This window comes from Eschscholzia californica, unplaced genomic scaffold (genome assembly GCF_041429995.1).
Source record: "Eschscholzia californica isolate CP2 unplaced genomic scaffold, dmEscCali1.0.p SCAF_6, whole genome shotgun sequence".
NCBI lineage: Eukaryota > Viridiplantae > Streptophyta > Magnoliopsida > Ranunculales > Papaveraceae > Eschscholzia > Eschscholzia californica.
In genome coordinates this window covers 27,745,536-27,768,923 of record NW_028238483.1, presented here as the reverse complement: position 1 = coordinate 27,768,923, position 23,388 = coordinate 27,745,536, and the positions used below count along the sequence as shown (strand labels likewise).

The window sequence follows — 23,388 nt, the reverse complement described above, 5'->3', positions numbered from 1 at the left end:
CACACCGTTTAACTTTAGATTCTGAATTTTCTGCCTTCTGGTAGGCTAATGAGGCCACAAATTCTACATGTTGTCTACCAAGTTTAGCTGCTTTCAGAGTTACCTCCATTTTCTTCATACATGCGATTACTTGACCAAATGTCGTCATATTTTCAATCACCTCTTTTTGCAAGCTTGTGAATTTAATACATATGTCACATGGACATGAAACACCAGGAATATCATTGGTTAATGACTTCCATGCCATTAGTTCATCCTCTAACTTTCTCACGTCAAATTGAGACTCTTGTTGTTTAAGTAACTCGAATTCCGCACGCTCTCTTCGACCTTTTTCTTCCAATAATTTTTCTTTTAATAACTCATTATTTTGATGATGATTTCAACTTCCTTGCTTGGACTTCAGACTCATAGTTCCTTAGCTTTTCTTGCAACTGCTTCACCAAAATACTTGTATCTGTAGAAGTACCTTCTTGAGATAGAGAGCTAAGACTGGATAGTTTCTTCTCCACTTCGCACTTTTGGTGCAAACATTCGTTTAGTTGATTTCTGAGATTCTCTAACTGCTCCACGTAGCATAGTTTATCTCTAAAGTTCTCCCTCTCCTTTTCTACGTTACCTGTAGTGACTACTATTGCTGAAGCTTGCCTAACAGTTGGATTTTCTTCCTCTGTCTCAACAAGTGCAGCTACAAGGGGTTTCTTAGAGTTTTTCTTTCGATTATGATCCCACCATTCTGGATAACGTACTAATTCATAACAATGACTTTTGTTATGACCAGTTTTGTTGCAGTGGGTACACTTATAAGAAGATTTGTCGGATTGGCAAATAGCTTTAACAATATTATTTTTTGTCTTATTTCGAATCATCATTGCGGAAGCATCAGTTGTTTCAGATTCACTGTTCACCGTTGTGAAAAACTTGATAGGCCTAAAAATAGGTCTACTCCCGCAAGTATACGGGGTCAAGTTATAGTATTTCTAATAAGATCGAGTATCGTCCCAAGAGACAAGCTATTTTATCTAAATCTTGAATTAAACCCCCTTTCAAACTTTTGATTTGATTTTATGACAAAAAGAAAGCAATACTAATAGACTAATAAGAATTAAATCAAGATGAGAAGAAGAATCTAGGGTTTTCGATTTCACCACATAAATGGACTACTTAAAACATGCATTAATTAACAAATCCCTTTTCTCATGTATAACTCAAAATCTAACATAATAAACTATTTAGATTTCGGAATATATTCTTTAATAACACAATTCAAAATCAAGAATGTATGATTGACTACCATATAAAACTAATTTCCTACACTATCATTCAAGATCTAAAAGGCATATCTCATCTAATAAATCAATAAAAGCATGAAATATCTAATTATAATACATGAATGATAACAAGGTTATAGAATCAACATGAAATGACAATCAATAGGCATTGAAGCTCAAAATAAGGATTCATTGATTTATAACATATCTCAAAATAAGCCCAAATATGGGTTTCCTCTATACCCTAGATACAAAATTTAGCTACTCATGGAATCTAAAATAATATTCATTGAATTCATAAAATAAATGGAATTACAAAAGATTAATGGAAAGAAATCACCAAGAATGTTCCCAATCCATATTCCCATGTATCTCCATTTTGATGTCCAATTTAAGTTCCAAGTATCTAAAGAATATTGCTCAAAACTCCAAATAATAGCTTATTAGAAGATAAAAGAAGAGAAATCTAGAAGAGAGATAGAAGAAGAAGAGATTTTAGAGAAGAAGGTATGGAGAAATTAGAAGGTTAAAAGTAGAAAGAAAATGTAGAGAATAGATGAAGGTGGTAGAGAAAGTAGAAGAAAAGAATGGGGGATTAGGGTTAGAAGATAGAAAGAGAAGTGGCTTAGAAATTAGATAAGGAAGCCATTTGAGAGGGTTGTTGAAGTCTAGTTGAAGAATGAGGAGAAAAAGATATTATATAGGGGTAGGGTTTTGAGTAGGGTCAAAATGGTAGAAGATGGGAAAATGAGGGTTAGTTTTGGAATTACAGGGGTTAAAAATGAATAAAACCCTAATCATTCTCATAAGTTCGGCGGCTAGGGTTTGCTGGGTTCACTTTCGTTTGATAGGGTGCAACGCGCCACTTGAAATAGAATACGGCAGCAAATAGCCACCGTTAGATCTTGAGACACGGGGATCCGGAGGGACGGGAGTGATGACACGCGTCTGGGAGTACGGTATCTAGGCTGCTTCGGGTGCACGGGATAATGATAAAGCACGGGACACACAGCATCCGTTGGATCTACAAAACACGGAAGGTCACGGTTCAGATTAAAACGTGAGATCGGGGCTATGGAATTAAGTTGCTACGGGTGCACGGTATAAGTATAAAACACGGGATGCACAGGAACCGTCCGATCTAGGACACGCGGAAGGCTACGGTCCAGATTAAGACGTGAACAAGGGACTACCGAAGCTCGCTGAGACGCGCTACACTGGATGATTCACGATGGTCCCACTTCGCTGCTTAGCGCGAACACGCGATTTAGATGCTCCGACCTCCGAACTACGACACGTGTCCCTAAGCATACCGCGGGCCAGAAACTAGCCCGAGCTTGTATCGAATGTTGACCAAATGTTGACCCAACTTTGACCTTGATTTATTCCTCCATCCGGACTCCGATTTGACTTCCGTTTTCTCCTACAGACTCGTCTCGACCTCAACTTTTCAACCACGCACTGACCTTGGCCAAATTACCAGATTGTCCTTGACTCCAAATGACCAAAATACCCTTCATGCATCCTTTTTCTCATTTTTATCCGTTTTTCACATCTAACTCCGCAAAAGACACCTAATCAAGAAAACCAACCATTTTATTATAATAAAGACTCGAAACCGACTAACTTGGCTAAATTAAACGACTCAGATGGGGCATTTTCATGACCCATCAAACATCCCCAAACTTAGATTTTGCTAGTCCTCGAGCAAAACAAAATAGAAGAAAACCTAACTCACTTTCGGAGGAAGCCCGGTTGCATTTAGCATATGCAACAAGCCGTTAAACCCCTAGGTTGCCCTAGTGGACGAGTTTTGTCTCGTGAGGGTTTCCAGAGAATATACCCACAAAATTCAAAAACATTTCTAAAATACAATAGGGTTCAAAAACACTCAAAGTCAACTAAGACAGACCAAAAATATTTATCTCCTAGAAAATTTTAGCAAGCTAATAGGAATCAGTCAAAGTTAACAACACTATACAGACGTTAAAAATCTCTTCACTAATAATCTAGACTCAAAGTGTACGTGACTAGCCACAATGAGAATCACTTCAGTTCCAAGCAGACAGAGCCTTGATTCCTATCTTAATACATTTCGCCTCGACTTTGGCCTCACAGACATACGCTCTAAAAGATGAATCACTCAGAAATGGTTCGCTCGTATGTGTGAGTGTGATCACGACTATAGACTCAACACATAAAAAGGGGTGAGGACAATATTTTAGAACGAATGATCTACGAAAAGGAATATAACCACTAAGAAGCTCACTTACCCTTCTCACCCACTCTACCTTCTAATAATGCTTCCTAAAGGTCAACGGATACAAGTGATGAGATGGATGGTGCTGAGGTCCCGAGAATGTCGACGCCTTCAATGCTAGAGAACTCCAAGCAACTTCCATACTTAGCTTTTTGCTTCGAACACTTATTTTACATAACAAACTAAAGTTCACATGAACTTTTAGACACACTTTCTGTTTTTCAGAGATTTTTTTTTTTTTTCAAACACACTATAAAACACAACTATAAACCATGCAATCAATGCAATACCAACACTAGTATTCTCAACAATCAACTTTTCCATTTTTCGCACTTTGCTTTCACATTCTTCTTCCTTTACTTTTCATGCCTTCATTCTCGGGATTCATATGATGAATGGATGGTGGAGTATCCGTCTTCCTAAAGTTGACACTATTATCGGGCTTCATGGACTACAAAAGTAAGGTTTATTCGCTATCCTGATGTCACTCCTAGTGGCTATTGAAGTTGAGCACACGAGATCAAATGAGCTCTTTTTACAAATTTGCGAGGTTGAGTAGCTCTTCACTCTACTCGGAATCAACGCAAAAGAGTACACTCAAAGGTAATAGAAAGGCTCAAAAATCTCACAAGGGTTAAGTCTCCACTAATGATTAATCTAGTTCTCTCAGAACCGTCTACCCTTCACTTCCATAATACTCACATGGCTAGCACACAAACGACCTCAAGACACGACATTCATGAAAAAACCTTTAACAACCGGATAGTACGATCAACTCGACTCTATAACTATTAACAAGCCAAAAACAACCATTAGACTCACATTTTCGGTCCAAATTGAAAAATTTTGAACCCTCTCGAATTTTCGAAATGAAGGACTTAGCAAAAAGTTCTTCCCTATCCCCAAACGTAAACCGAACATTGTCCCCAATGTTCTGAAGACTATGCCAAAAATAAAAAGATGAGAGGGAAGATATTACCATACTCCACTGTCCTATATCAGAAGCATGGGTTGCCTCCCAAGAAGCGCTAAGTTTATCGTCTTCAGCCAGACGATGATGAAAGAAAAAGGAAAGAAAAGTTACTGTAAACCTACTGGATTAAGGGTTGATGACTCCCCATACAATAGTAATCGGAAGATTTGAGGGTCAACCCAAAAGATGAAGTATCCAGGAAGGTTCAGTCTCACGTCCATGGAATGATATGGCAGTTTAAGTGAGACTTCCAATGTGAATGATTTATCCCCAAACTTAGATGAAGCAACAATCATTAAGTTTGGCGATAAACTAAAGTTGAAAGACATTGGATAAAATGGATCTTCATAAAAATGACAAATTGATTGAGAGACTGTGGAAGAATTCACAAGCGATTGCAACGGGGTAACTTGAACTTCCGAGGGACATGGTGCATAACTATTTAAGAGATTGGACTCATCTATATCAACACTCAAACTAGGAGGTTCTAAAATGACCTCATTAGCTCGTTGTAAAATCACCTCCGAGTTAGGTACTAGCTCATTTGAGTCTGACTTAGGTAAAGACTCTGAAAAACTTTCTAAAATTTCTCTTATTATGATGTCATCGGTGTCCTTAAAGAATTCTAAGGTTTCCCCTAAGTCAAATGAGTCATCACTCTCTTTAGACATTTCAACTAGCCATAACTCATCATCTTCATCTTTTGTAATACCTCCGATTGGACTCAAAAGGGTATCATCATGACTAAGTGTAGTAAAAGATTGAGAATCAAGAGATAATACAGACTCAACTTTTGGATCTTCTAAAAGTGGCTCAAGAATTTGCTCAACAATGGACTCGTATGATAATGGAACATTGATGTTGACATGTTTGAACGATTTCACTACCTCATCAGATTGAGGTAACTTCATCCTCTCCATTAGACGCTGAGGGTATGGAGCTCTAGGAACATAAGGTTCAAACGTTGGAGGTGGACTCTCAGACTCATGAGCCTTCTCAGGATTATCACGAGGGTGTAACTTGTTATTCTCAGGAACTCTTACTCTCTTGTCAAGAACTCTACCTCTCCTAAGGGTGGTAACTACATTGGCTTGATCGGGTGGTTGTCTAGCCAATGTACATTCTGATCCCTGCCCTGGTTGGCTCAGAACCTCACCAATTTCTATCTGACTAAAGGCTTCTTGAAGTTGACACACCTGGTTTTTTAGACTAATCAATGTCTGAGTGGTCGCTTGCATAAACTCTGGCGTGTTCATGGTGTCCTCTAATGTCATCTTCTTTTCAGAAGAATGTTGGACACTGGATTGAGCATAAGGATCGCTAGAGGCACCAAACTCAGGATGGTTCATAGAAGTACTGGGTTGACTCTGGTATTGACCTTTAGACCAAGAGAGATTGGGATGATTTCTCCAGCTTGGATTATATGTATTACACACAAGTTCTCTCGAAGTTCCCCATTGATGAGATTGCACGGCTAGTTCCTCTAAGAAGGCCATGCCCTCGTCGGCGGTTTTATTAGAAAACCCGCCATTACAGAATGATTCAACCAGGGATATGGTAGGATAATCTAGTCCTTCATACAATATTTGGACTAGTTTCATTTTTCCGAACCCATGGTGTGGACACTCTAGTAAAACATCTTTGAATCTCTCAAGATATGTATGGAGAGACTCTCCTTCGAGTTGCTCAAAATTTAGCAGACTCAGCCTTAAAGCTCTGGTTTTATGCGTGGAAAAGAACTTTTGTAGAAATACACCACTAAGTTCTGCCCACGTAGAAATAGACTCTGGTTTTAAGGCATAAAACCAAGACTTTGCTTTATCCTTTAGAGAAAAAGGGAACAACCTAAGTGTAACGACATCTATCGAGTTAGGGACGTTCATAGTCTTACATACGTCCTCAAATTCCCTAACATGATAATACGGGTTCTCATTCTCTAGACCACGAAACACTGGAAGCATGTTGATAATCCCTGACTTTATCTGGAAATAAGTGTTAGTCGAGGGTAACCTAATGCATGATGGCTGACAAACCATAGTTGGGTGCATGTAATCTTTGAGAGTCATAGGTTGATTCTCGGTCCTAGCTTGATCAATGTGATCCTCCATAGTCTCGCTTAAAGAAAGGTTTTCAAGTAAAACATTCAAATCAGACTCTTAACAAAATGACCCCTCTCATCTCACAAGCTAGGAATCATACACCAAAAGACTAGACAACGGACTCTTTTGATTTTTTTTTATTTATTAAGAGTAACGAAACTACGAAGATCCTAAGGAAAACAACAAAGCAAGCAAGCTGACTCCACCAAGCAACCTAGACACAATCTAGACGACCGGGTAGTCTTTTTCACCTAAAAATTGATCTAGACAGCTTCTACTTCTTACCAAAACTTGAACTATGATTCTTATGAGGAGTTACTCCGTCACAGTACAACGATCAAAAATTGTGTTCTTGGATCGTTCCCTCTTCCTGGGAAAACTCCAAATACTAATCAAGTTCGAGATTTGTCAAGAATGTCCTATAAGCTCGTTACCCTTTGGTCAATGTCTAAATCGATTTTTGATTTTAAGTGAGGCTTGGGATCGGCGATGTTGTTACCTAGATGGGCAAGAGACCGGTGATGAAATCCGACTCCTATCTTGTAATGGGTTAATGCCCTTACTAATATGATAATTAAACTAACAGTTCGACAATCAATTAGGCAAGCAAAAACATCACAAGTACCCACTTACAGGAGATTCGTGGGTGATCGAGAAGTTACCTCCCGTTCAAGACGGGCGACGACCTTTGTAGACGACCCGGGCCACTCTTCCCGCAAGTGTGCGAACCCGAGGCTTCTTAGTTTCGGTTACAAATTAAATGCCCTCTAATTTAGGGTCAAAACAATAAAGGCCTTATTACAAAACAACAAAATAAAGAAATACAAAAAAAAAGATTATAACACTCTCTCACCAAAATAAAAATAAAGTAAAAATAACTAAAAAGGGTCTTCTTGATGTCCTCTTCCTTGATGCTCCCTCCTTTGTGAATCTACAAAAAGAAAGGAAAAACAAGTCAAAGTAAACAAAATAGACAAAAATAAAAATAAAAACCAATTCAAGATTGAAAATAAAATTAAACATATCCCCGGCAGCGGCGCCAAAAACTTGATAGGCCTAAAAATAGGTCTATTCCCGCAAGTATACGGGGTCAAGTTATAGTATTTCTAATAAGATCGAGTATCGTCCCAAGAGACAAGCTATTTTATCTAAATCTCGAATTAAACCCCCTTTCAAACTTTTGATTTGATTTGGAAACTATTATGACAAAAAGAAAGCAATACTAATAGACTAATAAGAATTAAATCAAGATGAGAAGAAGAATCTAGGGTTTTCGATTTCACCACATAAATGGACTACTTAAAACATACATTAATTAACAAATCCCTTTTCTCATGTATAACTCAAAATCTAACATAATAAACTATTTAGATTTCGGAATATATTCTTTAATGACACAATTCAAAATCAAGAATGTATGATTGACTACCATATAAAACTAATATCCTACACTATCATTCAAGATCTAAAAGGCATATCTCATCTAATAAATCAATAAAAGCATGAAATATCTAATTTTAATACATGAATGATAACAAGGTTATAGAATCAACATGAAATGACAATCAATAGGCATTGAAGCTCAAAATAAGGATTCATTGATTTATAACATATCTCAAAATAAGCCCAAATATGGGTTTCCTCTATACCCTAGATACAAAATTTAGCTACTCATGGAATCTAAAATAATATTCATTGAATTCATAAAATAAATGGAATTACAAAAGATTAATGGAAAGAAATCACCAAGAATGTTCCCAATCCATATTCCCATGTATCTCCATTTTGATGTCCAATTTAAGCTCCAAGTATCTCAAGAATATTGCTCAAAACTCCAAATAATAGCTTATTAGAAGATAAAAGAAGAGAAATCTAGAAGAGAGATAGAAGAAGAAGAGATTTTAGAGAAGAAGGTATGGAGAAATTAGAAGGTTAGAAGTAGAAAGAAAATGTAGAGAATAGATGAAGGTGGTAGAGAAAGTAGAAGAAAAGAATGGAGGATTAGGGTTAGAAGATAGAAAGAGAAGTGGCTTAGAAATTAGATAAGAAAGCCATTTGAGAGGGTTGTTGAAGTCTAGTTGAAGAATGAGTAGAAAAAGATATTATATAGGGGTAGGGTTTTGAGTAGGGTCAAAATGGTAGAAGATGGGAAAATGAGGGTTAGTTTTGGAATTACAGGGGTTAAAAATGAATAAAACCCTAATCATTCTCATAAGTCCGGCGGCTAGGGTTTGCTGGGTTCACTTTCGTTTGATAGGGTGCAACGCGCCACTTGAAATAGAATACGGCAGCAAATAGCCACCGTTAGATCTTGAGACACGGGGATCCGGAGGGACGGGAGTGATGACACGCGTCTGGGAGTACGGTATCTAGGCTGCTTCGGGTGCACGGGATAATGATAAAGCACGGGACACACAACATCCGTTGGATCTACAAAACACGGAAGGTCACGGTCCAGATTAAAACGTGAGATCGGGGCTATGGAATTAAGTTGCTACGGGTGCACGGTATAAGTATAAAACACGGGATGCACAGGAACCGTCCGATCTAGGACACGCGGAAGGCTACGGTCCATATTAAGACGTGAACAAGGGACTACCGAAGCTCGCTGAGACGCGCTACACTGGATGATTCACGATGGTCCCACTTCGCTGCTTAGCGCGAACACGCGATTTAGATGCTCCGACCTCCGAACTACGACACGTGTCCCTAAGCATACCGCGGGCCAGAAACTAGCCCGAGCTTGTACCGAATGTTGACCAAATGTTGACCCAACTTTGACCTTGATTTATTCCTCCATCCGGACTCCGATTTGACTTCCGTTTTCTCCTACGGACTCGTCTCGACCTCAACTTTTCAACCACGCACTGACCTTGGCCAAATTACCAGATTGTCCTTGACTCCAAATGACCAAAATACCCTTCATGCATCTTTTTCTCATTTTTAATCGTTTTTCACATCTAACTCCGCAAAAGACACCTAATCAAGAAAACCAACCATTTTATTATAATAAAGACTCGAAACCGACTAACTTGGCTAAATTAAACGACTCAGATGGGGCATTTTCATGACCCATCATGTGTCGAACAAGCTCACGACGAACCAAATCATAACATTCTTCTAAATCGGGAATGGGATCTTTTCTAAAAATTTCACCACGAATTTGTTCAAATTCACCATCATCTAACCCTGCAATAAAAATATGCACACGTTTTCGTTGAATTGATTTATGGTAAGATACAATATCGTTTTCGTTTTCCATGATCACTTTATCACGGTGATCTACTGCACTAAAGATCTCGACCAGTTCATCGTAGTAAACGGAAAGTGTCCTCCCATTCTGTTTGCCAGAAAACTAAAGGGAATTATACCCTTATACTAGTGTTCATAGCGGATAACGACATCTAATGTCTAACACTAGTATCCCCAAGATCATCATGCAAAACTAGTAATTAACTAATAGGAAGATAGTAGATTACCTTAATCGCTATTTCCCTCGAGCTAGTTGAATAGATTAAAGAAAACCAAGAGCTTCAAACGTAGCTCCTCTACTTGGGACACCGAACGGTATATTAAATCTCCCTCCTTGAAATCTCGCTAGCACTCCAATGGTGGTTTGATAATAAGAAGACTTTTTTCTTGCTTGACTAGAAGATAGTTTGGGAATTAGCTCACTTTCTCCTCTCTACTTGATGTGGTAGAGTAAGAAAGCTTAGAGAGAAATTCCACACCTTATTCTCTGCCCTAATAGTGTTTATATAGAATCCAAATGAGGATACACCTCCTCAAAGGTTTCCTAAAACACCTTTTAGAATAAGATTTTAGGGAAATAGTCGAAAATAGCAATTATTGATATTTTCTCAATTCCCTAAGGAGGAGGTGTCGAAACACCACGAAATTGTGCGTGTATACTACTTAGTATCCCATAAACTCACCCTCCAAAATTCATCCCAATCCGAGTCTCGGAAGTACGCGAACCGGCCTAGGCCCAAAACCCTTATTTCGGGCCTTTTTGCTATCTTTTGCCCAAATTCTAGTTAGGCCTGTGAGATATGTTTATGGGACATTCCCAATGTTATATCACACTCCCAATAGTCATATCATCCGATTAAATACCCATTCTTATGTGTAACCCGATGTAGGATCCGATCGAAGTTAGCCGCGAATTACTTCGTAATTCGACGATCGTAGTTGGTTTCTAGCTAAACACTACGACCCCCAAATCAATCGGACTTGATGATATTCTTCATCAATTGTCCTAGCCGACATATTGTTCGCATTTCCATCTTGGTCGAAGGACATCTCTTTCAACTGCTTCAGACTCCCACTTGGACTTAGAACAAGTGCAATGCCTCGATTCCCGTGTCAATTTAGTATCCCATCTGATACGTCACGTCATTCAGACTTTCTTGATATCCGAGTACAACTGTAAAAGACAGAGAATTAATTCTTAATCCGTTTGAGCGCGGCCACGCATTTTTAGTTGTCACTCATCAAGTGGCCTTGAGACACTTTTGACCTAATGTAATTTAGGATGACACAGGGCCGTGTGGTGGGGGGTGCGGGCAGGGCGCCTGCACAGGGCCCCCCACCACTAAGGGGCCCATTTTCTAAAAAGTTGGACTTAAACCAATATATAAAGATAAACACACAACTTATATGAAAATGGGGACTAGCTTTGCTGGTTAACGTGGTTGCTTTCCAAGCAAGGGACACGGGTTCGACTCCCCAAGCCACCAAATGAGGTATTTACTTTTTCCTTCTTCTGGTTAAGAAGAGTATTATCGCTAAATCGATTTTTTTATTTTGCTCCGTTGCACCTTTTTTAAACTATTTTGTTATTTTAGATCCATATTTTATATTTTCTCAAGTGACTTCAAAGAAATAGAAATCTAAGAGCTTTAAAAAAATTCCGACAATAGATAAATATATATGTGAAAATAATTATACAAAAGATACCATGTTCGAAAAATTACTTTTAGATTCTAGACTATACGATGTACGAAGATATTATTTTCTCTCTATTATTTAGGTCAGCTATGCTTGCTAACAACCTTCGTTCACCCCTGGTCATGGTCGATAAGTTGCAAACTGAACATTTAATATGATTATGCGTTGAAATCCAAACATATTATGAAAGTTTAGATTTTTATTATGTTACATGTAGTTATAAGTTTATAATTTATAATAGAATAAATTTTTTTTTTGTTCACAGGTAATAGTGGATTCTTAGATTAGATTATTCATAAAAATGATGTTACAAAATAATTTTTTTTTGCTATGACTATTTTTCTTCAAAATACGTTTGTAATTTTTATTCAAAGGCCCATAATCAAATTTCGCACTGGGCCCCCAAATTCTCAGGCACGGCCCTGGGATGACACAATCCATTCTTGTGCTTCCACTTAACTTCATGTCTATTCTGTCCTTCCCAGTATCTGTCTTTATAACCTCCTTTTACGGTGCGGTGTTTGACGGAATCAAAGTCGGACATTCCTTACATAAGATGAGTGGAGCACTCATGTTTTGAGGAATCTCTCCAATCTTGTCTTATGAGAAGTATTTGACGTTCATCAAGAGTGATGTACTTCTCATTAGAGGGTTATCCAGTGTATAAACCTTTTACACACCCATGTAGTCGAATCGAATACACTATTCCTATAGCCTATGAAACTACGGTATCCCATCGACTCCCGTACTAGTCTTCATGAGTCATTGTTGTCCATGCAATGACCTGGACTAGGGATTTGACAATAAATATTCCAAGTTCACTTAATAGGGTTTCATTCATCAGATCACGTATCTGACAAACCTATTCGGAATGTTTTATCATCAATGGACTGTCGTTTAAACACTAAACCAAATTTAGACGACTTGTGAAATAACTCTATTATTTCTGATAACGAGAGTTGTAAATCTGAGCCTCTTCTGTAAAACTCTTTTTACCCACTCAGTTTTACTTGTCGAGGTTTATTCCAAATTTACCTCATGCCTTAGACTGTGTATGAATCTCATACTATGTCTTAGGTGACAGTTTAGTTTGACTACCGTGGTAGTCGGTTTTAAACTTTGCTTATTATCAATTAATTTGAAGATTGTTATCTTCAACCTTGATAATATCTAGTACTCTTTACTAGAGTTTAGGCTTTTAATTTCTTATGTAGAATTTGCAACAGTTGCGGCTTAAACACTTTTAAGCCTACTTTCCTTCCATGTCTGGAAGTTTGCTACGATGGCTATTTGTACTACTTTCATCCTTTAGCCTTCTAGGATGTTTCAGTAGTGTTTCGGGTTTCCAATCCGAATTGGATGTCTAAATGCTAATCACTTTCAACATGACTTGACTTTATGTTTTCAAACATAAACGTCTTTCTCATGCGTGCTTGCTCATCGGTGTCTTTTCAAACTCCGATTTGACAACGCTCTTTGTCATGAGTTTTGGGTCGAAATTCTTTTAGACTTTTTCGAGTCTTAGATTTTCTGTTTCGGATCTCAAGCATCTCAGCGTACTGAGTCTCTCTAATCCTATCATCTTTTTGATCTATGCTTATAGATCTTCAGATGCCCAAAATGGCATTTCATCCTTGTGTGTGGTCTTTTTATTGAGTCAGTGTGTTCACTGTTACATAACATCTTATGTCGTACTCAATCTTTTGTATGTACTCTGCATACGGACCCGGAAGGTTTGTTTCTCCCACTTACCTTCTTGAAACTCGTGATTCAAGATTTTTCTTCATTCCTCAGGAATCAAACTTCTTTGATTGCCTCTCTGAATCGAAGATTCTAACTCTTGCGTGCTTTTAATCCGTCGATGGATTTCTGAAGCATGCCTATGGACATAACTTGATTGGAAGAATCTTATTCTTTTTGTCTAGTTTCAAGAAACATGAATGTTTCCATCCTTCTCAGTTTTCTACTTTGGAAAACAAATTTAGGTCTTCCGTTGACTTAAATTATCAAGCTTCATGTCTTGCCGAGATATGGATTCCGTGATGATTTTGACTTCTAGCCAAAATTTAGAGTCAGTTTCCGTTTCTGCGCAGGTCTTTTATCTCTTCAGAAATAACCTTTATTTTCTGAGTCTTTGAGATTTTACGTTTGACCTTTTAGGGCTTTTGAACAACAGTTTGGAATTTTCTCAACTACTTTGAGATATTCCTTTAGAGACACTTTCACTTTCTTTGAGAGTTCTCCTACGAATGCCATTCGCTTTTGTGCGGTGGGTTTATTAGATCATATCTTTAACCTTTTCTTTTCCGAGGAGCCGCAGTTTGTTGCTATTGGTCGAATTTAATCGTCTTGTACAAGTTTCATGATTTTTCTTCATGACTCTTCATGATTTTTCTCATGATCGAATTAAATCGACTTGTACTTTTCTCCCACTTATTCTTGTAATAATTAGTACTTTTCTCCCAGACTACTAGGTGTGCTAATTACTAGAAGAATACTCTCATGAGCAACAAACACTTTGTTCTCTTGATTGGTTGTGGAAGAAGCCCAAATTTCTTTCAAAATAAATTGCGTCAAATATTAGCTAGTTTTGTAACGCTTTTACAAGTTTTAGCCTTAGACGGAGTTTTGGTAAATTTGTGGGAAGCTATGTCTAGACTAGTGGATTTTGGAGGATAGAGTTTGATTCGTGTTCTTCATCTTAATCCTTTTGGATACTCCAAATATGGATAGGTTAGAAGTATGTTGAAGATCAATCTCTGTTTCCGACTCAAGACTTTCTTTCTTGTCAGTTGATTCGTGTTTTGGTTGTATGGACCTATCTTGTAGGTATTTAACCAAGTTTAGAATCTTTAGGTGTAGATTGTTTTAATTTAGCACTTTAATAACATCTCAATTTAGAAATCAACTTCTTTATTGATTCTCCATAATACTTTAGTACAGAGATGATGTTAAAACTAGAAAAACGATTAATCTAGATTAGTGCCTAAAGTAGACTTCGATCCCTTTCAGCATCTTTAGCAGTCGAGGCTTCTGCTCCCTCTTGGATCTTGTCTTCCTTAGCCAAATGCTCAGTTCCCAGCTGCACATGTACATTCACAATGATAGGGCAATTTTAGGTGTCATATACCAAAGTTAGGGAATTTTACAATATTTGATAAGTTAACTGTTTATACTTAAATTGAAAGCAACTGTTCCATTCTTCTTGTCCTCCAAGAACTTAGGGCAGTTTCTTTTCCAGTGGCCCTTGCCATCACAGTAGAAACATTTGGTGTGAGGAGGAGGACCTTTGTCTTTAGGTTTGGCAACCCGTTTGCCTTTTCCTTTTGACGCGGTTTTCATCTTCTGTTTTCCACATTTCTTGAACCCTTTGTCCTTTTGTACCGTAAGAACGTCCTTCTTAGTCTCCACTATAGCGACGTCCTTTTCGACTGTTAGAAGCATAGAATGAAGTTCCTCCAACGTTTTATCCCATCCATTCATGTTGTAGTTCATCTTAAACTGATTAAAACCACTATGGAGGGAGTAAAGGATAGTGTCAGTAGCCGTCTGTTGGCAATAAGGGAAACCTAGTTTAGCCAGCTTGCCCATGAGCCTAATCATTTGACGAACATGAGGCCCAACTGGTTTTCCTTTTTCAAGGCGCATGTCCATAATTGCTTTAGAGGTTTCAAACCTCTCAAATCTCGACTGTTTCTGGAACATTTCCCGAAGTTGTCGCATCATGGAGTAAGCATCCATGTCTATGAACTGTTCTTGCAGAGTCGGTTCCATGGTTGCTAGCATTAAGCAAGTTACAGGCTCTGCCTTTTTTCGCACACTCCTTTCTTCATCCATCTCTTCTTTAGTCGAAGTATCATCCAATACAGGAATTGAAGTTTCTAGTACATGTTGTTTGCCTTCCATCCTGAGAACTATTCCCAGGTTCCTCTCCCAGTCGAGGAAGTTGTGCTCATTCAGCTTCTCCTTGTCGAGAAGTGAGCGGAAGTTGAAAATATCTTTTGTCATCTTTAAACTACATAAAAGAAATGGCAAAGTTGTAAAACTCGTTATCATTTTGAAAAACTTAGTTTTCCCACATTATTCAATAAAAATCGTCCCCGATTGAATAAGTTATTCCAAGATCCCAGTTCTTCGGAGTAAAGCGGACGAAGGCCCTACCCTTTGACTCCGTCGTTCCGGGTGAGTGAACTACTTCACTGATAATTCCTTATGACTCTTGGTTGATAGATTTCATTAATGAATGACTAATCTATCCTTTTGCCTCGAGTATCCAAGACTCTCTTGCTGATCTCGATGACTAGAACCATTTAGACGTGTAGGCCTCTTCTATAAACCTACCCGCATTGTCCCATGGTAGAGGAGGTACTCTGCGAAGGCCGACCCACCTTCCTCGAACAAGGGCACAACGAGTGTCTTAATCTGGATAGGCGATTACTTGATGTGGCGTTAAAATGTACCTCCAAAACGAAGAAATAAAATGCCACATTTTCATCAAGTAATTAGAAATAAAACCTTGATGCAGGACATCAAGTAATTATTGTCCTACAAGGTCACCAAAATACCCCTGGTGCTTCTTAATGATCCAAATAATTAGAAATAAAACCTGAAAAGAAAAACTTGATGGGCCTAAAAGTTCACCACCCGCAAGTATACGAGCGTCAAGTAATAACCCGGTAAGACCGAGATCGATCCACGAAGATAGGAAGGTAATACGAATATCGAAGAAGTCTAGTCCACCGGTCTAGGTGTCAGTCACTAACTGACACTAAAAACAAAAAAAAAAAAGATAATGATTTGGGTTTTTAGATTGATTTGTAATAAATAAACAAATAAAAACTAACTAGACTAAAGGTGAGAGAAACTCAGGATAAGAGTCGAGCAAGAATGCAGTCAGAGGGATACTTCGATTCACAAGATCGATAATGACTAATACTAATAATCTATGAGCATGAAAAGTTAGTTAACTTCACCCATTTACTTGGATTGGTCAACGAACTATTTATATTACTCGGATTCTAGAACATGAATGGTCTAAAATATGGAAGATGTTATCATTAAAAGCAATAAAACTCATTTATCACATCAAAATATGCTTCACGAGTATTTGAATACAAACGTTAGCTAGACATGGTGATACAAATAGGGAAAATGGTTGTTTAGGTCTCAAAAAATATCATAATAACTAAAAAAACCTAGACTTTTTTGTATTAGGTAGAAGTTTCCACAATATTATGTGTAATACTAGGTGAAGTTTAAAATAATATCGATAATTATTATTAAGGTCATTTTCTTTTTTTATCATTCCCACAATACTCTTACTTAATAAAACTCTCCCTCTCTCTCTCTAAAAACACATTAGGGTTTTTTTTCTTTCTTCTACTCGTTCTTCTTCTTCTTCTTCTTCTTATTCAAATCATCTTATTCTTCTCCGAATCATCTTCTTCTTGACTCGACAAAACCTAAGTTTGAGGTTCGTGTTCTTCATCTTCTTCATCCAAAGATGATGAGTTTGATGTTCCATATGGTGGTCCTCTCGTATCAAACTGTAGTGGTAAGAAGAAGAGAAATTTGATAATTATAATTGTTGCTGGTGTTTTGGGTGTTGTTGTTTCATTGTTGTTAGAGTTTGCTATTTGGTGGTGGTTCTTCTTAAGATCAAGTCGTGGAGGTAAGGGTAGGGCAGGAACTGGTAAATTTGATGATACTAGATGGGGAAAGAGGTTGACATTGAAAACTTACTCAGGTTAATTTGTTTAAGAAACCTATTGTGAAGATCAAATTAGCAGATTTACTATATGCAACTAAGAATTTTAGTAAAGAAAACGTTATCATATCAACAAGAATGAGTACTTTTTATGAAGCGATTCTTAGTGATGGATCATGCCTTGCTATCAAAAGACTCCATAGTTGTAACCTTAACGAGAAGCATTTTCGATCTGGGATGATCAGATTAGGGCAAGTCAGACATCCTAATTTGGTTCCTCCTTTAGGGTTTTGTGTTGTGGAAGATGAGAAACTTTTGGTATATAAACATATGCCAAATGGGACTCAGTGTTCTATGTTACACAGTGAATCAGAATTCAATAGTCAAAATGGGATGTTGGATTGGTCCTTAAGACTAAAATTTTGTATTGGTATTTCAAGAGGACTAACTTGGCTTCACCATGGCTGTTAACCTCCATTTCTGCACCAAAATATTAGTTCTGATTCGATTCTTCTTGATGATGATTTTGAAGCTCGAATAATCGATATTGGCCTTGGGAAACTTATAATTCAGATGTCACTCATGATAGTACATTTATAAGTGGGGCTTTAGGTGAATTTGGTTATGTTCTACCTGATGTTGATGATGAATTTGATTTTGATGTTGATAATGATGCACAACCAGAATTGAAATCCTAATGAGGTTTTATTTGATGATGAAGAAGAAATTTTTCAGATTTGGAGAATAAACTTCAGTCTTTTTTGTTCTCTAATTTGTAAATCGAGCTTCCAAGATATGCAACTCAATTTTATATTCTGTAAACTATTTATTTAATGAATATGATGAAAATTTTCGTATATAGGGAGATATCAATAGTAGTAAAACAAGGAAAGTTCTTGGCTGGAAACCAAAAGTTGGCTTTAAGCAATTTGTGAAGATGTAAACGTGTGCAAACTAAGTTTGTAATGTCGTAAATGAAAACTCAGTTTGCATTGTCGCAAATGCAAACGCAGTTTGCAATATCGCAAATGCAAACACATGTTTGCAATATCGCAAATGCAAACACATGTTTGCAGAACAGATTGTTGCAAACACGTGTTTGCAGAAAAACGTAAGGGAAAAAACACCGTTTTTTCTGGTTTTAAAAAATAAAAAAAAGTATTGAAAGTGGATCTTGTTAGAAAGCTAATAAAAAATCATTTCTAAATATATAAATTTTATTGAAATCCGACATCTCAAACGAAAGTTATATCAATTTAAAGTTTAAAGAAAAATAAAAGAATTTAGTTACACAAAAAGACAAAAAAGGGTAATTTAGTCTTTGTTTACTTTTTGACCTGAATAATAATTTTCAAATGTTTTGTGCTTTTCTACTCATTTTCAATATTATTTTGACCTTTCTAGTTATTACCCCATACAAATAATAAACGGGAAGAAAATAAAGAAAGACACGAGTTAAGGTGAGAATCTCCCTATTCCGATGAGGCGCGAGACTAAGATCGACGGGAAATATATGTGTTGAAGTGTTGTCGATCTCCCTGTAAAAGAATACATGAGTCCTTTTAACAGAATACAACAGGTGTCCTCTCATCCGAACCTGACCTCCCCTTAACAACAGAGTTGTCTTCTTCCTTTCAATAACAATCCACCATGAAAGCTTTAACCTAAGCTTTCCCTGTCTAAAGTTTAAACACCAAGAAACAAATCAAACACCAGGGAATCAAGATAATAACATCTCAAGCAAAACCCCTAATCTTTCCGGCCAAAATAATGGTCGGAATCACCACAAACTAATCCGGTAAGATCTGGTTTATTCCGACCAAACAATTCTAGTCCCGAGCAGGTGCGTCCCTTTATATCTGTCCCGAGCTATTGTAGGCCGTCCCGTGCTGCTGTTGTTGCGGCTAAACCGAGCTCCCTTGCTGCTTCAAAGATGTCGTCCTTCAAAACCCGAGCTACATTCAAGCAGCTCCAATGGTGGTCTTCTTCAACCCGAGCTTGTTGCTGTTCCGGAGTTACTTGGCTGCTTCTCCCCGTCTTCTCTTTCTCTGTCTTCGAGTAGCTCTAATGCCGGCCAAAGCTATGGCCGGCTAGTGTGGTGGTCGGTCAAGCTTTTGGCCGGCTGCTTCTTCTCTTTTTCTCCACTTCCCCAAAAATCCTAGTTTTCTAATTGAGAAGATAATCCCCTTAAGCCTGATTCCTTCCTCTTTTGTTCACACCCACAAAGACTAAAAAAACCTTGACTTGTTTTTGGGCCATTAACTTGGTCTTGGGGTGCTTACAAAGTCTTCTTTACCTTCTTCTTTAAACTTGGGTTTGGGTTTGGGCCTATTTCTCATTTAGAAGCCAAAATGGGTGCCTTCAGATTTGTTTCTACATTCTATAATTTCTAAAATAGACAAAAATACCCTTCGACTTCTTTCTTCCATTATTTCTCCGTTCGAACTCCGATTCGTCTTCGCCAGCGGACTCACCGTTGACTCCACTTACCGTCTAACCTCTAAATTTGCTAGTCCTCGAGCAAACAAACTTAAAGTAAAATCCTAACTCACTTTCGGAGGAATCTCGATTGCATTTAGCATATGCAACAAGCCGTTAAACCCCTAGGTTACCCCTAGTGGACGAGTGTCGTTTCGTGAGGATTTCCAGAGAATATACCCACAAAATTCAAGATTCCAAAGACATAAAAGAGTTCAACACCGATGTAAATAAGATAGTGACAACCAATGACACACTCAAGCATGCTAAACAAGTGAATCAAAATCGATAAACGCATATAATGCTAAAGTCTCCTCACTAGTAGTCTCATCTTGAAATGTAAGCGTCCAATCATAATGAGCATCATCTAAGTCCAAAGTTGCAAAACTTCGATTCCTATCTTAGTACATTTCGCCTCGACTTTAGCCTCACGGTTACTCAAAAACATGAAATCACTCAAGAATATAAAATAATGGTTCACTCTAATGTGTGAGCATGGAATAAAGTGAAACTCAACACATACAAAACAAATGAGGATAAAATGTTTTAAAATGAAATGATCTCTAAAGAATGGAAATAACCACTGAAATGGAATGGGGAAGCTCACTCACCCTTCTCACCCACTCTACCCTCTAACAGTGTTTCCTAAAGCTCAGCGGATACAAGTAATGAGATGAAAGTAGTGAAATCCCGAGAATGTCGACGTCTTCAATAAAAAGAACGTTCAAACAGCTTCTAAACTTAGCTTTTTTGCTTTGAATACTTTATTCTCACAACAATTACACATAAAAACACAAAATAACACAAAAACTCAATTTTTTCTTTTCACTTTTTTTTTATTATTTTTTTTTATAACAAAACAAATACTAACGCTAGTATTCTCAACAAACAACTTTTTCTTCTTTTGCACTTTGCTTTCACATTCTTCCGTTTAGACTATCATGCCTTCATCCTCGGGAGTAAGATGATGAATAGATGGTGGAGTATCCGTCTACCTAAAGTCGACTCTATCATCGGGTTTTATGGACTACAAGAGTAAGGTCGCTATCCTGATGTCACTTCTAGTGGCTAAGAAAGTTGAGCTCATGAGGTCGTCTAAGCTCTTTTAAAAGTTGCGAGGTTGAGTAGTTCTTCATTTTACTCGGAGTTAGCGCAGAAGAGTACACTCGAAAACAATATAAAGGCTCAGATACCTCACATGGGTTTAAGTCTCCACTAATGACTAGTATAGGTCCCTCAGAAATGTTTCTTCTTCCTTAGGATGCTACTCACATGATCAGAAAACAAACGCTAAAGGACTCGACATTCATGAAAAAGACCAAGAACATGCATAACATTCACCAAAACTGAAACACATCCATCAACATACTTAAGCATACCACTAAAGTCATATCAAATATACCCAAAAAATTTCAAATTTGGTGAATTATTGAACCCTCTTGTCTTTTGAAACCTCATGGTCATGGCTAAAAGTCATACCCCATATCCAAACTTAAAACTAACATTGTCCTAAATGTTTCAACCATATACTCACCAAAAGATAAGACATTAATTTAAAGAGAAGAATAGAAAGATATTACCATAGCCGGAGGAGATAAAAGATAATACTACTGAGACTTGTGTATGAGCAGGTTCCAAGTTGATGTCGAGCTCGTCGTCATCCCCAAACTTGGAACAAATTATGCCTCAGAAGCAAAACAAATAAGAAATGCTCCTATGATCAACAAGAAATATGAGAATGAAGCACATAAGATCATGACCATAAAAATGACCACTAGCGCGGTTAAACACGATTGCATTGAGCTATGCAATTAGCTGTTGATTCTCTTGCTTTCGCAAGAGCACGAGTTCTGTCTCGTGGAGGGTTTCCACAGATGATACCTGATGAGTCATGAAAATGCCTCATTTCAATCTCTTAATTGGAGCTAGTTAGTCCATATCGAGCCGTTACTCTGATGAACTGCTTGATTTTCTTTCTCAGGTGTCTTTTACGGAGTTTAGTGTGAAAAACAGACGAAATCGGGATAAATTGATGTTAGGGGCATTTTGATCATTTGGTGACAAGGGTAGCATGGTAAGTTTGGATAATGTTGATGCTCGGATGAGAAGAGGGGTCCATGACGAGTTCGTGGGCGAAAACGGGAGTCAAATCGGAGTCCGGACGAGCAAATTAACCAAAGTCAAAGTTGGAGTCAAATTTGGTTGACCAAATCACTTAAATACACGTGGCATGCAACCTGACGGTGAGGGACAAATTCCCGGGACTCTGGTGGGTGCAATGGGTAATATTCAGGACTGCTTCTTAGTGTTAATATTGTGCAACGCGAAGCAAGATACTTGGATGTTCCTCTGCTCGTGATGCACGATCCGACGGTCATTTTAATTTCTGTACATGTGGCCTAATCTGACGAGTACCGTTGCACCTTTATTTATCCAGCCGCGAAGCACTGAATACGTTGTTTATATTCAACCAAAAGTACGTGAACTGCTTCTCTTGTATCCTCTCCTCCGATTTCGCAATTTCAAATTCAAAACAGAAAGAGGAAAGGATAGAGAGGGATCTTCCGAGTCAGTTTGAGTAGATCCCTATTAGTTTCCTATAAAACAGAAGAAGGAGAACAGGGAGGAGGGGAGTTTTTTGATAGAAGAGAACAGTAGAGAGAGAGAGAAGTGAATCACGTTTTGAAATGGAAAGTTGATAGAACAGAACAGAGAGGGAGATAGCTCACGGGTTAGAGAGAAAGAGAGAGAGAGAGAGATCATCATCTCGGTTTTCTTATTTGATTCTTCTTTTCCTTCTTTGTTTTCTATTTTCTTAGTGAGAAAGAGGTTGAAAACAGAGAGAGAGAGAGACATAACCACCATTAATGAATATTGGAGTTTAAAGAAATTTGTTTTCGATTTGTTTCTTTTGATTCTTGTATTATCTTTCTTTGTGAGAGAGAAGGATTATACAAAGAGATTAAGAATAGAGAGAGAAAACAGAAAGTTTAGAGAGAGAAAGAGAGTTAAGGAAGGTGAGATAATAATTTTCTCAGAGAGGAAAATATTTCCGGGAAGACGAGAAAATCGTTTTCCCTAGGGGTGCGTTTGGCAGAATTCTCTGAAAATCAGAAGGAAATCACTTCCTTAGGCTCTGTTTGGTGGGAAAATCGCAGAAAAGTTAAGTTTTTTTTCTTCCTTTTCTTATACTAATTCAAATATTTATCGTTTATAGCACGAGTAGCTAAATCTTTTCTATCTAGGGTTTTAGATGAAGTCATAATAATTATTTTCTCGATAAATTTATTAAAGTTTTTACTATTTTAACAATAAAATCTTCCGGGTTCTTAGACCGTTCATGGACCACCTGAGTCATATAAAGAACTCTCTAATTAGATCAAAATTAAATTGTCGTTAGAATTGTTAGGAAGACGGATTCGAAAACCCTAGGCTCCCTTTTTTTGAATACCGACTTATTTCTTTATTTATTTTTTATTTTTATATTTTATTTTTATTTTACCACCATCAAACCATTCTTAAATCTCAATAGTTTTAAGGTTAAGAATTTAGTTTAACTTAGTCTCTGAGGAACGAACCGGTCTTACCGGAACTATTACTTGACGCCCGTATACTTGCGGGTGGAGACCTTTTAGGGTAACCTTTTAGGCTCA

The 23,388-nt window shown here is 37.6% G+C and overlaps 1 protein-coding gene across 1 annotated transcript; it reads left to right on the top strand.

The window, feature by feature from the left end:
* The first annotated feature begins 17,395 nt into the window (after positions 1–17,395).
* On the top strand, positions 17,396–17,955 carry LOC147533116 (putative inactive receptor kinase At1g27190). Its single transcript, XM_086650015.1, has 2 exons — positions 17,396–17,661; positions 17,790–17,955. The coding sequence occupies exons 1-2, from the start codon at positions 17,396–17,398 to the stop codon at positions 17,953–17,955; spliced, it is 432 nt and encodes a 143-aa protein (XP_086506141.1).
* Positions 17,956–23,388: the final 5,433 nt, after the last annotated feature.